Source organism: Oncorhynchus kisutch, linkage group LG9 (genome assembly GCF_002021735.2).
Source record: "Oncorhynchus kisutch isolate 150728-3 linkage group LG9, Okis_V2, whole genome shotgun sequence".
Lineage (NCBI taxonomy): Eukaryota > Metazoa > Chordata > Actinopteri > Salmoniformes > Salmonidae > Oncorhynchus > Oncorhynchus kisutch.
The window spans coordinates 2023470-2039292 of NC_034182.2; the positions used below are offsets into that span (position 1 = coordinate 2023470).

Below are 15823 nucleotides of genomic sequence, written 5' to 3' on the forward strand. Positions count from 1 at the left end.
CGTCGGGGACCTCTCTAGCCACTCTTCAGGGTCACACCAGGACAGTTCTCCACTGCCAGTTCACCCCGGAGGGACACACACTCATCACCTCCTCTGAGGACACCACCATACGGGTTGGGCCCTTCTCTTTCTTCCTCATCCTTCTTTCTTCTCTTCTTCTCTTCTGTGGTTTGTTATTTCCCTCCCTGTGTGTCTGCGTATGTGTGTGTGTCTGTGCGTGTGTCTGATGTTTTCGGACTGTTATGCTCTGTCACCCCTAACAGCTCTCCTCTACAGTTCCAGCTCACTGAACATATCCTCTCATCTCCTCTGTCTCTCTCATCTCCTCTCCTCAGTTTTTAGGACAGCCTGTCCACTGCTAGACCTATCTGCCTATCAGAAGTACACACACTATCCAGAGCACCACCTTGCTGCAAATCAGAACAGCACAGCCTCACTTTGTATTCATCTTACTCTGTATTCTCCTGTTTAGTCCCTTACTGTCCATGGACCGTCTCCTGTTCATATGAATAATGTTTGAGTAGCTTCGCTGAAAAGGGAATATTTGGTGGATAGATTCACTTTGAGGAAATGTTCACCTACAGGGAACGTGAATAGCTCTATACAGAAAACATAGCTGTTACTCTGATCACTGACTTCTGGAGTGGTGAGAGTTTGATATGTCAATCATTGTCTGAGATATTTTCATAGAGGCCAATATTCTGCCCAGTGCCCATTCCCTCCTAGCAGCTGAATACTCCCATTCTGGGCACAGATCCAGGGTCAGCTTACCCTCCATAACTGTGGTTGTGCTAAATCCCTGGTTGAGGTGCAACTTTTACCTACTCCAGTACCAGAAGGTGATTGCTCTCGTGCTCTATCTCGCTCTCTCTCTGTCTCCCCCCCCCCCCCTGTAGGTGTGGAGGTGGAGGACAGGTGAGTGTGTGGTTCTGGAGGGCCACAAGGAGCAGGTCAGATGCTTCTCTCTGCTCACCACCACACCCTCCTCAGAGACACATCTCCTCAGCTGGTCCTTTGACGGCACCATCAAGGTAATACAAGCACACGTATGCAGTACCAGACAGACAGTAAGACTTAGAAACACACACACACACGTATGCAGTACCAGACAGACCGTAAGACTTAGAAACACACACACACGTATGCAGTACCAGACAGACAGTAAGACTTAGAAACACACACACACACACGTATGCAGTACCAGACAGACAGTAAGACTTAGAAACACACACACACACACACACACACGTATGCAGTACCAGACAGACAGTAAGACTTAGAAACACACACGCATGCATGCAAAACCTGTTAAAAGCAACTAGTTACGATCAGCGTGCACTTACATGAACTGAAGGATATTTACTAGAGGGAGGTGACACCGAACACGTCTCCCCCTCTCGCTCCCTCCCCCCAGGTGTGGGACATGTCTAGTGGTGAACGGCTGCAGGATCTAGTGTGTCACCAGGGGGCGGTGCTAGCCTGTGACGTGTCGCCTGACGGACAGCTCTTCGCCACCACCTCCGCTGACAAGACTGCCAAGGTAACACACACGTGTCATCAGTATGCGAAGAAACCAAAAACCTCTTGACTAGGTTTTCACTCTGTCACCTTAATGTGTTTTTGCCCTCGATCGACCTTCCTTGTTCTCTCCATCAGTGTGTGTTGTTCCCTCTTTCTTCTATTTTCTATCCTTGTTTCCCCCTCTGTCTTCTGTCAGTCACAGGATCATTGAGTTGGTCACTCACTGTGGGAATGTCTTATTTGTCAGCATCCAAATTGGCATTGGAGGATTGCATGTTTCTGGTGTGTCTACCGAGGTGTGTGTGTTTTTTTTCCTATTTTGTTGCATTATAACCTGTAATTTAAGGGGATTTTTATTTGGATTTCATGTAATGGACATACATAAAATAGTCGAAATTGGTGAAGTAACAAACAAAAAACAACTGAAAAGTGGTGTGTGCATATGTATTCACCCCCTTTGCTAAGAAGCCCCTAAATAAGATCTGGTGCAGCCAATTACCTTCAGAAGTCACATAATTACTTAGATTGCACACAGGTGGACTTTATTTAAGTGTCACATGATCTCAGTGTATATATACACCTGTTCTGAAAGGCCCCAGAGTCTGCAACACCACTAAGCAAGGGCTACCACCAAGCAAGCAGCACTATGAAGACCAAGGAGCTCGCCAAACAGGTCAGGGACAAAGTTGTGGAGAAGTACAGATCAGGGTTCGGTTATAAAAAATAAAAAACTTTGAACGTCCCATGGAGCACCATTTAAATCCATTATTTAAACAAAAAATGCATATGGCACCACATCAAACCTGCCAAGAGAGGGCCGCCCACCAAAACTCACGGACCAGGCAAGGAGGGCATTAATCAGAGAGGCAACAAAGAAACCAAAGATAACTCTGAAGGAGCTGCAAAGCTCCACAGTGGAGATTGGAGTATTTGTCCATAGGACCATTTTAAGACTTACACTCCACAGAGCTGGGCTTTACAGAAGTGTGGTCAGAAAAAAATGTGTTTTGTGTTCGCCAAAAGGCATGTGGGAGACTCCCCAAACATATGGAAGAAGGTACTCTGGTCAGATGAGACTAAAATTGAGCATTTTGGCCATCAATGAAACTGTTATGTCTGGTGCAAACCCAACACCTCACATCACCCCAAGGACACCATCCCCACAGTGAAGCATGGTGGTGGCAGCATCATGCTGTGAGGATGTTTGTCATCGGCAAGGACTGGGAAACTGGTCAGAATTGAAGGAATGATGGATGGTGCTAAATACAGGGAAATTCTTGAGGGGAAACCTGTTTGTCTTCCAGAGATTTGAGATTGGGACGGAGGTTCACCTTGCAACAGGATAATGACCCTAAGTATACTGCTAAAGCAACACTTGAGTGGTTTAAGGGGAAACATTTAAATGTCCTGGAATGGCCTAGTCAAAGCCCAGACTTCAATCCAATTGAGGATCTGTGGTATGATTTAAAGATTGCTGTACACCAGCAGAACCCATCCAACTTGAAGAAGCTGGAGCTGTTTTGCCTTGAAGAATGGGTGAAAATCCCAATGGCTAGATGTGCCAAGCTTATAGAGACATACCCCAAGAGACTTGCAGCTGTAATTGCTGAAAAAGGTAGCTCTACAAAGTATTGACTTTGGGGGGGTGAATAGTTATGCCCGCTCAAATGTTACGTTTTTTTTGTCTTATTTCTTGTTTGTTTCACAAGATAAAATATTTTGCATCTTCAAAGGGGTAGGCATGTTGTGTAAATCAAATGATACAACCCCCCCCCAAAATCTATTTTAATTGCAGGGTGTAAGGCAACAAAATAGGAAAAATGCCAATACTTTCGTAAGCCACTGTATACACACATACACCCACTGTCTTTTTCTGTCTGCTATCATAGGTCAAAGCTGAACCCTGAGTCTGATCGTCTTTGTCTGATAGAATAAAAGACTGAAGGTTTTTGTTCCACTCGTCTCTCTCCTCTGTTCCGTTCTCTCTCCCTTCCTCCCTCTGTCTATTGACCTTCAGATGACTACGAGACGTTGTGCCAAATAATCACTTTTTAATCATCTACCATGTGATGTTCTCTCCAAGCATGAAAGAGAGAGCGAAAGAGGGAGAGAGATGGACAGACAAAGACAGAGACAATTTGCTAAGAACATTGTGTTCTTGTAATAAACAGAGTATTCTTTATTATGTTAGGTTCTAAATAAACAGAGTAAAAACTAGGAAAAGCTCAAACTAAGTTTATTCACCAACTGGGTCAGATAGCTGAACAGACAAAGACATGTTCCCACCAGCACAAGTCTATATATATTCCCCACTTTAGGTGGTCTCCTCCCTTTCTCTAAACATTACATATTTAATGGTAGGTAAGAAGGTAAGTGATGTGGGTAATAAACTGTTCCTTCTCCCTTAATGTGACCTGACCTAGGCCCCGATTCCTCACTAATCCACAGCTCTCCACCCTTATCAGTGACCACAACCATGTGATTGCCTTTCCCTTACTCAGTAACAGTCCAAGCCCCTGGCTCATATCCAACCTTAATTGACCCCACCATATACATTCCTCCTACAGATAACAATTATCTTCTGGTGTAGCAAGTATTTTCAAATTCTGAAACCAGACTGTGGCCCTTCTCCTTCCCATAGGATACCATGACGTCTAACAATAACACGTCCTAACAACATAAACGTTCCCCTCTCTCCCTCAGTACCATGAACAAGGATATTTCAAGAACCCAACAATTAGATGTACTTTACATACTGATGGGATTAAATTCAAATATGTTTACACTACCTTGTAGTTTACCAATAAAATGGGCGGCTGGTGTAGTAGACCTACTTCGTATTCACATCTCAAAAAATATAAATGAAATTACCACAATTAATTTCAATAGAAAGTTAGCAAAAATAGATATGATTCTGTAACCATGGAGAGGTAAATACTTGTCTATTTATGGAAAAATCACATTAACACTTTGGTCCTGTCACAGTTTACTTACTAATGGCACTGCCTACTCCAAACGACTCGTTTTTTAAAATCATATGCGCAAAAAATTGCTAAAAATGCTAAGCCAGACAATTTAAACGTGCCTATTTATATGAGTTTGGGGGGCAAAAATGATTAAATATGACATTTTTAAACCTCTCACTAAAAGCATCACTCATGCATAAATTATACTTAAACCCAAAATGTTTCTCCAATAGATTATTAAGAAAGGCTCATCCTTTGTTAAAAAATTGCGTCTTCATACAGATTACAACTTCTCATTTCCAACTAATTGAACAGTACATTTTGTTTAAAGTGTCGCCCTTTCTTAAACAAGACATGCAAAGCTGGTTACAATTTCTGTTTTATCCTCCAGAAAAGATAAAACAAATGTTATGGTTAAACTCAAATATACTGATTTAATAAAAAAACACATTCTTTATGGATTATTATTTTTAATGGTATTATATTTATGAACGATATGACTAGAAATTGGAATTATGTCACATGCAGCTATTGAGCAGATATTCCTATATATTTTCGATCTTAATTTACAACCAACTGATTGCAGCACTACCACAATGGAGGAGGCAAGTGGAAAAGGGAGAAGGTAGGGAACTTGTTTGCCTGCCATATATTAAAGATACAAATTGGCTGAAAAGGAATTGGCGTAAATAGAAAACTATACCAGTTTCATCTGAGGACAAAAATGTTGGCAGCTGTGCCATACAGGATGTAAATAAATGGGAAGAGATTTTTGACGTACCGATTCCATGGCACATGGTTTATGAACGGGTACAAAAAACAACACTTGATACAACACTTAGAGCTTTTCAATTTCAATAATTATATCAATTCTTACCAAATGGGGCATACAACAACCTCGGCTCTGTAAATTTTGCGAAAAGACCGAATCCCTAGATCATTTATTCTGGTATTTCACCTATGTAGCTCGTTTCTGGTCACAGGTTCAGGACTGGTTAAAAAATCACAACATTAACCTTGCAAATAGCAGTGTTGGACAATTTAGAAAGCCATAGTCGGTCATTAAATAATATAATACTAGTAGGAAAGGTTTTCATCTTTAGCTCACAATCTGTATACTTTACAATTTAGAAAGGTAAAAAAATGATGTAATACATCACAGTAAAATTTTAAAATATCTGGTAGATGGAAACCAAACGAGGGTGGTCTATGGTGATAGGTGGGATGGGCTGAGGGGTGGTCTATGGTGATAGGTGGGATAGGCTGAGGGGTGGGATTAAGGAGCTGAGGTCTATGGTGATAGGTTGGTAATAATTGGTAATAATACGTTGTTTACGTTGTTTGGTAATGTATTATTGTTATGTGATTGCTTTATATAAAAGTACCATGTATGTTTATGTAGCAGAAAAAAAAAAATATATATATATATATATATATATTTGTCCTCCGAAGAGGGGCGGTGGTGGATGGGTTAATAAAATGTAAAAATAGCATTATGGTATGGGCAGTATCATCTATCAAAGAGCAGCCGGGTGGCTTTAATTGATGCCAGGCTTCATTATCAGTGAGTTGAGCTACCAGACTAGCAGCATAGAGAAACAATAGACAGTTAGGCCTTCAGGGGAAAAGGAAATTATTCAATTGAATTAACCAAGGCACTCTGCATATAGAAGTGGCCTAACCAAAATTGCTATGGCATGTTCAAAATAACATATTTGAAAATGTTTTATTTTCGACAAACTTTTGTAACCTCTGACCTCCTGTTTCTCCTCTCATTGGCCCTCAGGTGTGGAGCAGTGCATCATGGGAGTGCGTGCGCCTGTTGAACGGCCACCAGGACTGTGTCCGCAGCTGCCGCTTCTCTTGGGACGGCCGGCGCCTAGCAACCGGCGACGACAACGGAGAGATACGGGTGGGTAGGGATAGAGGAATGGAAGGGGGGGATGAGTGAGTAAAGGAGGAGGGAGGAAGGAAAGAAGGAGTGAGTGAAGGAGCATTAGAAGGAGGGAAGTTGAGGGTTAGGGAGGGGTAAGTGAAGGAGTGAGTGAAGGAGCATTAGAAGGAGGGAAGTTGAGGGGTAAGTGAAGGAGTGAGCACATGAGTGAAGGAAGGAGCAATAGAAAAATAGAGCGAAGTGCTGCACCTCTAAAGAGACGAAGAGGAGGATGTGGAACAGGTGTGCAGGTCGGCAGGGGGGATGAAGAGGAAGGAAGGAAGGTGGAGGAGGAGGGGAGGAAGTAAAAGAGTTAGTCAGATTGAATCCCTAAGGCTCTGGCATCTGCATAGATCCTAGAGAAGGAGAGATAGAGGGAGAAGGGATGATGGAAATGAAGGGAAAGTGGGGTAAGAGAATAAATGAGAGTGGGCAAGAGGGGATGATGGAAAATAAGATCAATTAAAGAGAAGAAGAGGGAGAGTGAAAGAGCGGGACAGACTAGGGCCTGAAGAAATGAGAGCGTGACAGAGGGACCGGTCTGTTCCTCTACACTCACATTGTTCTTCTACCAGCTGCTTTCCACAAACTATCCCTGACTGACTGTCTGACTAGTACATTTGGACTACACTCCAAAGTTTTAGAACCTGAAAAGTCATCTAATGTCGACGAGTCCACATCTCATGCCTCTTCCCAGGTTCTAAAACAACTGACAAACTTATATTTTGGAGTGAACTGTCACTTTAAAATCATGTCATGACATGTCAATCATGTCTAGTCAATCATCCAGGGTTGTGTTCATTAGGTACCAAACAGAAGGAAACTGACTTAAACCACAAGATTGAATTACAGTACATAGAGTGGAATATATGCCCCTCTTGTTTCTATGGAAACACTTGAGTCATTCTCAGTGAATCATGCAAGGTGTTAAATATAGCATGTTCTGTGTCCTATATAGACAGGACAGTATGGCTCATGGTTGTTAGTTGCATAACTCCAGTATTAAAATGGAGGGTTGTTTTATGTCTCTATGGGCCTTTATCAGTGAAAGTAGTCATTGATTGAAAGGTAAAGTTGAAAAGCACAAGATACTGTAGCATTCAAGGACTGGATTATTGCACACCTAACTGTAGACTACTGTATGTCTAAGGTTGGTAGTCACCTAGATGGCCATGTTAGAAAATACTAAAGTAGCCCGAACAGTACATGAGATATTTGTTATTTTAGTTTGTAGTTCTGGTTGGGGTTAGATATTTTATGGCCGTCTCGTCAAAAGGTTCCTAAGATACCAGGTTGATAATAAGTTCATAGCTGTCATACACCCCACCATTTATAACTACTAGGTCTCATTCATTTCTCTCATTTTTTATTTGTTTGTCTCATGTGTGTCTCGTGTCTCAGCTGTGGAACGTGAAGGATGGTACTCTGCTTAAGATCTGTTCCCGTGACAACAAGGACGCCATGGACTCTCTGCACGGAGGCTGGGTGACCGACCTGCACTTCTCCCCAGACAACACTGTGCTGCTGTCTACAGGAGGATACATTAAGGTAGGAAACACACACACACATACACACGGAGAGACACACACACAAGCATGTAAAGACAATTAGATGCGCGCACACACACACACACACACACACACACACTAATGGGAACAAACAGAAGTTTGAAGCACTATCGACCAGAGCCCTTGTCCCCCGGGGATTACGTCATCACTGCCTGGTTAAAAAGCCAATCAGAGCCCAGCTGAGGCTGACCCCCAGGTGATCCTTCTGTAAAACTGGAGGTAATCAGGAGTAATCCAATCAAGTTTGGAGTAGGATGAGATATGAAATCTCACTCACACTCTCACTGTGACTATTGCTTTGGGAGTACTATAAACCTACTGTAAACCTACTGTAAGAAAGCTTGGGGGCATTACATTTAGCATACGTGGGTGGGCGTGGATGGGCGGGCGGGCGTGTGAGTGGAGCGAGAGGGAGTTTCTTGCTTGAGTGATTTCAGGAAAATTCAACAGCCACATTCCTTATCTCGCTTGTCTCTTCCGCTCTGAATTCTAAAAGCCTCTAGTAAATGTATGAAGTATATTATGCCTGTGATTTTAACGTACATTGGATCAATGTGATGGATGCTTTATTTCTAATGCTTCTCAACACATCAACTCTCATTGCTTGGCTCTCTTATCGTGGGTGAGAGGTGAGCTGTCAGTCATAATAATTGCCGTGGCAGCTGTGTATTCATAGTTAAACGATGGCTAATTTAGCCTGGGGAGATGTGGGGACAGAATAAATAAAACAGACTAATTGCATCTGTATGTATTAACAGTGGGCCTTATTCAATCCAAACCTTGTATCCAGATTTCAGCTGGAAATGATTACAAAATATACAGCACTGGAACAAAATAAGAGACCACTGCAAAATGATCTGTTTCTCTGGTTTGACTATTTATGTGTTTGGGTAAAATGAACATTTTTGTTTTATTCTATAAACTACTGACAACATTTCTCACAACTTCCAACTAAAAATATTGTCATTTAGAGCATTTATTTGCAGAAAATGGAAACTGGTCAAAATAACAAAAAAAGATGCAGTGTCAAATCTCGAATAATGCAAAGAAAATAAGTTCATATTCATGTTTAAACAACACAATACTAGTGTTTTAACTTAGGAAGAGTTCAGAAATCAATATTTGGTGGAATAACCCTGATTTTCCATCACCGCTTTCATGCGTCTTGGCATGCCCTCCACCAGTCTTTCACATTGATGTTGGGACTTTATGTCACTCCTGGCGCACAAATTCAAGCAGTTTGGCTTTGTTTGATGGCTTGTGACCATCCATCTTCCTCTTGATCACGTTCCAGAGGTTTTCAATGGGGTTCAGGTCTGGAGATTGGGCTGGCTATGACAGGGTCTTGATCTGGTGGTCCTCCATCCACACCATGATTGACTTGGCTGTGTGGCATGGAGCATTGTCCTGCTGGAGAAACCAATCCTCAGAGTTGGGGAACATTGTCAGAGCAGAAGGAAGCAAGGTTTCTTCCTGGACAACCACATTCACGCGTCCTTCACAAAGACAAATCTGCCCGATTCCAGCCTTGCTGAAGCACCCCCAGATCATCACCGATCCTCCACCAAATTTCACAGTTGGTGCGAGACCTGGTGAGGCCTACAAGCCACAGTGTCTTGCACCCACTATGAAGCCACATACAAAACGTTCTTCCTTCTGCTCTGACAATTTGGGGTTTTGATTGAGTTAAGGCCTAGTTTGTACTGTAGCCTTGTCTTCCTGAAGAAGACCATGTCTTTCCAAATGTTGATTTTGTATCACGCTGTATGAAAACTAACTTGAGGAAGCAGCCAACAGTGAGCAGAACTTATCATTACAGACATGTGTGTTCAGTAGAAGTGGTGCTGATGGGATCAGTAGTGCTGTGATGTTGATTCAATAAAGCTAGTCTCCCTGATGTCTGTCAACCCCTATCTGTCTCCTCCTTATGGCTTCCTGGAGTAACTTCCCACCACAATACTCACACTATCTCTGTCTTGCTATATTTAAAGGAGATTCTCTGTCTCTCTGTCTCTCTCTCTCTCTCTGTCTCTGTCTCTCTCTGTCTTGCTCTCTCTGTGTCTTGCTCTCTCTGTGTGTCTCTCTCTCTTCATGCACTCTCCTTTTATCTGTCTCTGTCTCTGTCTATCTCTGTCTGGTCCATACAACAGGTATTATCAGGTAGTGTAATTAAAAGCAGCATGGTGTGTGACCCTCTGGGAGCTGTTCCATTGCTTCCTTAAAGCCTCTGAGACACCAGGATAGGACATCACGTGTGTGTGTGTCAGGGAGTGATCAGGTGTTTTGGGGCAGCTCTCTGAGTGAGGGTGTAATATCACACTGACCCCCATCACTCCTCTGTTCTCTGCCAGATAATACCTCACACAGCCTGTCTTACACCTGGGAGACAGCCCCCGACGCACAGCTATACATCACACAGTCTGACACACACAGATACACAAACATGCAGACACAGGTATGCACATAGGTACACTCAGAGAATCAGCGGGACCTCACAGATTCAGCATGAGTTGCTGTGAGACAATCTGTCATAGTGCCATGATCCAAGTAGAGGTGGGATGTGTGAAGAGGCTCATCCTGACGCGCACACACACACACACACACACACACACGCATAGCAGGAGACCCCGAGTAATTCACACAGAGCGCTCATACTTACAGAAGCTTCATATCTTCCTCCTCTCCCCTACACCTCCACTGTTGCTAAGTCAACACTAGTCCTTAGGATTGAGGAGACATAGCATACATCCCAAATGGCACCCTATTCCCCTATTTAGTGCACTACTTTTGATCAGGGCCCAACTCGCTCTGGTCAACTGTATAGGGGAAAGTGCACCATTTGATATGCGACCACAGACCAATACCAGTCAATACAGTACCAGTCAAAAGTTAGAACACACCTACTCATTCCAGAGTTTTTCTTTATTTTGACTATTTTCTACTTTGTAGAATTATTGTGAATACATCAAAACAATTAAGTAACACACATGGAATCATGTAAGTGTTAAACAAATCAAAATATATTTTATAGCCACCCTTTGCTTTGATTGACAGCTTTGCACACTCTTGGAATTCTCTCAACCAGCTTTACCTGGAATGATTTCCAACAGTTTTGAAGGAGTTCCCACATATGCTGAGCACTTGCTGGCGGCTTTTCCTTCACTCTGCGGTCCAACTCATCCCCAACCATCTCATTTGGGTTGTGGTCGGGTGATGGTAGAAGCCAGGTCATCTGATGCAGCACTCCATCACTCTCCAAGAATCACTCTCCTTCTTGGTCAAATAGCCCTTACAAAGCCTTGAGGTGTGTTGGGTCATTGTCCTGTTGAAAAACAAATGATAGTCCCACTAAGCACAAACCAGATGGGATGGCATATCGCTGCAGAATGTTGTGGTAGCCATGCTGGTTAAGTGTGTCTTGAATTCTAAATAAATCACTGACTGTGTCACCAGCAAAGCACCATCACACATCCTCCTCCATGCTTCACGGTGGGAACCACACATGCAAAGATCATCCGTTAGCGATCATCCGATCATCCGTTAGCGGAGATCATGTGTCTCACAAAGACACGGCGATTGGTACCAAAAATCGCAAATTTGGGCTCAGACTAAATTACAGATTTCCACCGGTCTAATGTACATTGCTCGTTTTCTTGACCCAAGCAAGTCTCTTCTTATTGTTGTCCTTATTGTTGTCCTTTAGGCCTCCTCTGAGGTCTCCTCTGAACAGTTGATGTTGAGATGTCTCTGTTACTTGAAGTCTGTGAAGCATTTATTTGGACTGCAATTTTGAGGCTGGTAACTAATGAACTTATCGTCTGCAGCAGAGAGAACTCTGGGTCTTCCTTTCCTGTGGTGGTCCCAGTTTCATAATAGCGCTTGATGGTTTTTGCGACTGCACTTGAGGGAACTTTCAAAGTTCTTGACATTTTCCGCATTAACTGATCTTGTCTTAAAGTAATCATGGACTGTCTTTTCTCTTTGCTTATTTGAGCTGTTCTTGCCATTATATGGACTTGGTATTTTACCAAATACAGTTGAAGTCGGAAGTTTACATACACTTATGTTGGAGTCATTAAAACTCGTTTTTCAACCACTTCACACGTTTCTTGTTAGCAAACTATAGTTTTGGCAAGTCTGTTAGGACATCTACTTTGTGCATACACAAGTAATTTTCCCAACAATAGTTTAGACAGATTTATTTCACTTAATTCACTATCACAATTCCAGTGGGTAAGAAGTTTACATACACTAAGTTGACTGTGCCTTTAAACAGCTTGTAAAATTCCAGAAAATAATGTCATGGCTTTAGAAGCTTCCGATAGGCTAATTGACATAATTTGAGCCAATTGGAGGTGTACCTGTGGATGTATTTCAAGGCCTACCTTCAAACTCAGTGCCTCTTTGCTTGACATCATTGGAAAATCAAAAGAAATCAGCCAAGACCTCAGATGATAAATTGTAGACCTCCAAGTCTGGTCCATCCGTTGGAGCAATTTCCAAACGCCTGAAGGTACCACGTTCATCTGTACAAACCATAGTCCGCAAGTATAAACACCATGGGACCACACAGCCATCATACCACTCAGGAAGGAGACACATTGTCTCCTAGAGATGAATGTACTTTGGTGCGAAAAGTGCAAATCAATCCCAGAACAACAGCGAAGGACCTTGTGAAGATGCTAGAGGAAACGGGTACAAAAGTATCTTTATCCACAGTAAAAACGAGTCCGATATCGACATAACCTGAAAGGCCGTTCGGCATGAAGATCAAATAAGCCACTGCTCCAAAACTGCCATTAAAAAGCCAGACTACGGTTTGGGTACTTTGCTGCAGGAGGGACTGGTGCACTTCACAAAATAGATGGCATCATGAGATGGGAAATTATGTGGATATATTGAAGCAACATCTCAAGACATCAGTCAGGAAGTTAAAGCTTGGTCGCAAATGAGTCTTCCAAATGGACAATGACCCCAAGCATACTTCCAAAGTTATGGCTTAAGGACAACAAATTCAAGGTATTGGAGTGGCCATCACAAAGCCCTGACCTCAATCCTATAGAAAATGTGTGGGTAGAGCTGAAAAAGTGCGTGTGAGCAAGGAGGCCTACAAACCTGAATCGGCGCTACTACATGATTCCATATGTGTTATTTCATTGTTTTGATTTCTTTACTATTATTCATCATTGTAGAATGTAGTACAAATAAAGAAAAACTCTGGACTGAGTAGGTGTGTCAACTTTTGACTGGTACTGTAGGTGCAATCACCAATCTTGATAACCACACAGTATTTAATTTATCATTATATTACTTTTTGATGCTTTCCAATACAATATTATACAGTACTATATGACTCAACATAGTGCTCTATATTAGTACATTACTCTTCTATAAAAGACTAATGCAAGGAATGGAATGTTGAGTTTTCTCAATATTCCAAAATACAGTGCTTTGCAAAAGTATTCAGACCCCTTGGATTTCTTCACATTTTATTGTGTTGCAAAGTAGGATTGAAATGGATTGAATTTTGTTTAAACTCTGTCAACAATCTAAGCAAAACACTCTTTCAAAGTGGAATAATTTTTTCAAAAATGTTTTCAAGATTAATAATAAATAAATTATTAGTTGCATAAGTATTCAGCTTCCTGATTCCATGCATGTTAGGTGTTTCTATGTCAACAGAACATGTATGTGGGTATACACTGTATGTTCTGTTCTCTCAATATACCTACATACACTGAGTGTACAAAACATTAGGAGCACCTTTTAGACCAGCCTCATTTCGTCAGTGCATGGACTCTCTAGAAAGTGTCAAACATTCCACAGGGATGCTGGCCCATGTTGACTCCAATGCTTCCCACAGTTGTGTCAAGTTGGCTGGAGGACCATTCTTGATAAAACTGTGATAAACCCAGCAGCGTTGTAGTTTTTGACACAAACCAGTGTGCCTGGCACCTACTACCATACCCCGATCAAAGGCACTTACAGTGGGGCAAAAAAGTATTTTAGTCAGCCACAAATTGTGCAAATTCTCCAAATTTAAAAGATGAGAGAGGCCTGTAATTTTCATCATAGGTACACTTCAACTATGACAGACAAAATGAGAAAAAATATCCAGAAAATCACATTGTATGATTTTTAATGAATTTATTTGCAAATTATGGAGGAAAATAAGTATTTGGTCAATAACAAAAGTTTATCTCAATACTTTGTTATATACCCTGTGTTGGCAATGACAGAGGTCAAACGTTTTCTGTAAGTCTTCACAAGGTTTTCACACATTGTTGCTGGTATTTTGGCCCATTCCTCCATGCAGATCTCCTCTAGAGCAGTGATGTTTTGGGGCTGTTGCTGGGCAACACAGACTTTCAACTCCCTCCAAAGATTTTCTATGGGGTTGAGATCTGGAGACTGGCTAGGCCACTCCAGGACCTTGAAATGCTTCTTGCGAAGCCACTCCTTCGTTGCCCGGGCGGAGTGTTTGGGATCATTGTCATGCTGAAAGACCCAGCCACGTTTCATCTTCAATGCCCTTGCTGATGGAAGGAGGTTTTCACTCAATCTCACGATACATGGCCCCATTCATTCTTTCCTTTACACGGATCAGTCGTCCTGGTCCCTTTGCAGAAAAACAGCCCCAAAGCATGATGTTTCCACCCCCATGCTTCACAGTAGGTATGGTGTTCTTTGGATGCAACTCAGCATTCTTTGTCCTCCAAACACGACGAGTTGAGTTTTTACCAAAAAGTTATATTTTGGTTTCATCTGACCATATGACATTCTCCCAATCTTCTTCTGGATCATCCAAATGCTCTCTAGCAAACTTCAGACGGGCTTGGACATGTACTGGCTTAAGCAGGGGGACACGTCTGGCACTGCAGGATTTGAGTCCCTGGAGGCGTAGTGTGTTACTGATGGTAGGCTTTGTTACTTTGGTCCAACCTCTCTGCAGGTCATTCACTAGGTCCCCCCGTGTGGTTCTGGGATTTTTGCTCACCGTTCTTGTGATCATTTTGACCCCACGGGGTGAGATCTTGCGTGGAGCCCCAGATCGAGGGAGATTATCAGTGGTCTTGTATGTCTTCCATTTCCTAATAATTTCTCCCACAGTTGATTTCTTCAAACCAAGCTGCTTACCTATTGCAGATTCAGTCTTCCCAGCCTGGTGCAGGTCTACAATTTTGTTTCTGGTGTCCTTTGACAGCTCTTTGGTCTTGGCCATAGTGGAGTTTGGAGTGTGACTGTTTGAGGTTGTGGACAGGTGTCTTTTTATACTGATAACAAGTTCAAATAGGTGCCATTAATACAGGTAACGAGTAGAGGACAGAGGAGCCTCTTAAAGAAGTTACAGGTCTGTGAGAGCCAGAAATCTTGCTTGTTTGTAGGTGACCAAATACTTATTTTCCACCATAATTTGCAAATAAATTCATAAAAAAATCCTACAGTGTCATTTTCTGGATATTTTTTTCTCATTTTGTCTTGCCCATTCACCATCTGAATGGCACACACAATATATGTCTCAAGGCTTAAAAATCCTACATGAACCTGTCTCCTCCCCTTCACCTACACTGATTTGAAGTGGATTTAACAAGTGGCATCAATAAGGGATCATAACTTTCACCTGGTGAGTCTGTCATGGAAAGACCAGGTGTTTGTAATGTGTTGTACACTCAGTGTATATGTTCGTTCTCTCAACAGACCCACATATATTGTGCCTTCATAAAGTATTCACACACCTTGACTTTTTCCACATTTTGCTGTGTTACAGCCTGAATAAAAAACTAGATTACATGTAGATGTTTTGTCAGTGGCCTACACACAAAACCCCATAATGT

The 15823-nt window shown here is 42.2% G+C and overlaps 1 protein-coding gene across 4 annotated transcripts in view; it reads left to right on the plus strand.

Annotated features, from left to right (window-relative positions):
- LOC109878550 (apoptotic protease-activating factor 1) overlaps nt 1-15823 on the plus strand; it is a 55961-nt gene that overhangs the window by 25683 nt on the left and 14455 nt on the right. For all 4 annotated transcript variants that reach the window (XM_031831455.1, XM_031831457.1, XM_031831456.1 and 1 more), the window contains 5 exons: nt 1-113; nt 897-1031; nt 1415-1540; nt 6274-6399; nt 7822-7968. The exon at nt 1-113 is cut by the window's left edge and continues 13 nt beyond it. In XM_031831455.1, coding sequence (XP_031687315.1) covers nt 1-113; nt 897-1031; nt 1415-1540; nt 6274-6399; nt 7822-7968 — 647 coding nt within the window. The remainder of the gene's footprint in view (nt 114-896; nt 1032-1414; nt 1541-6273; nt 6400-7821; nt 7969-15823) is intronic.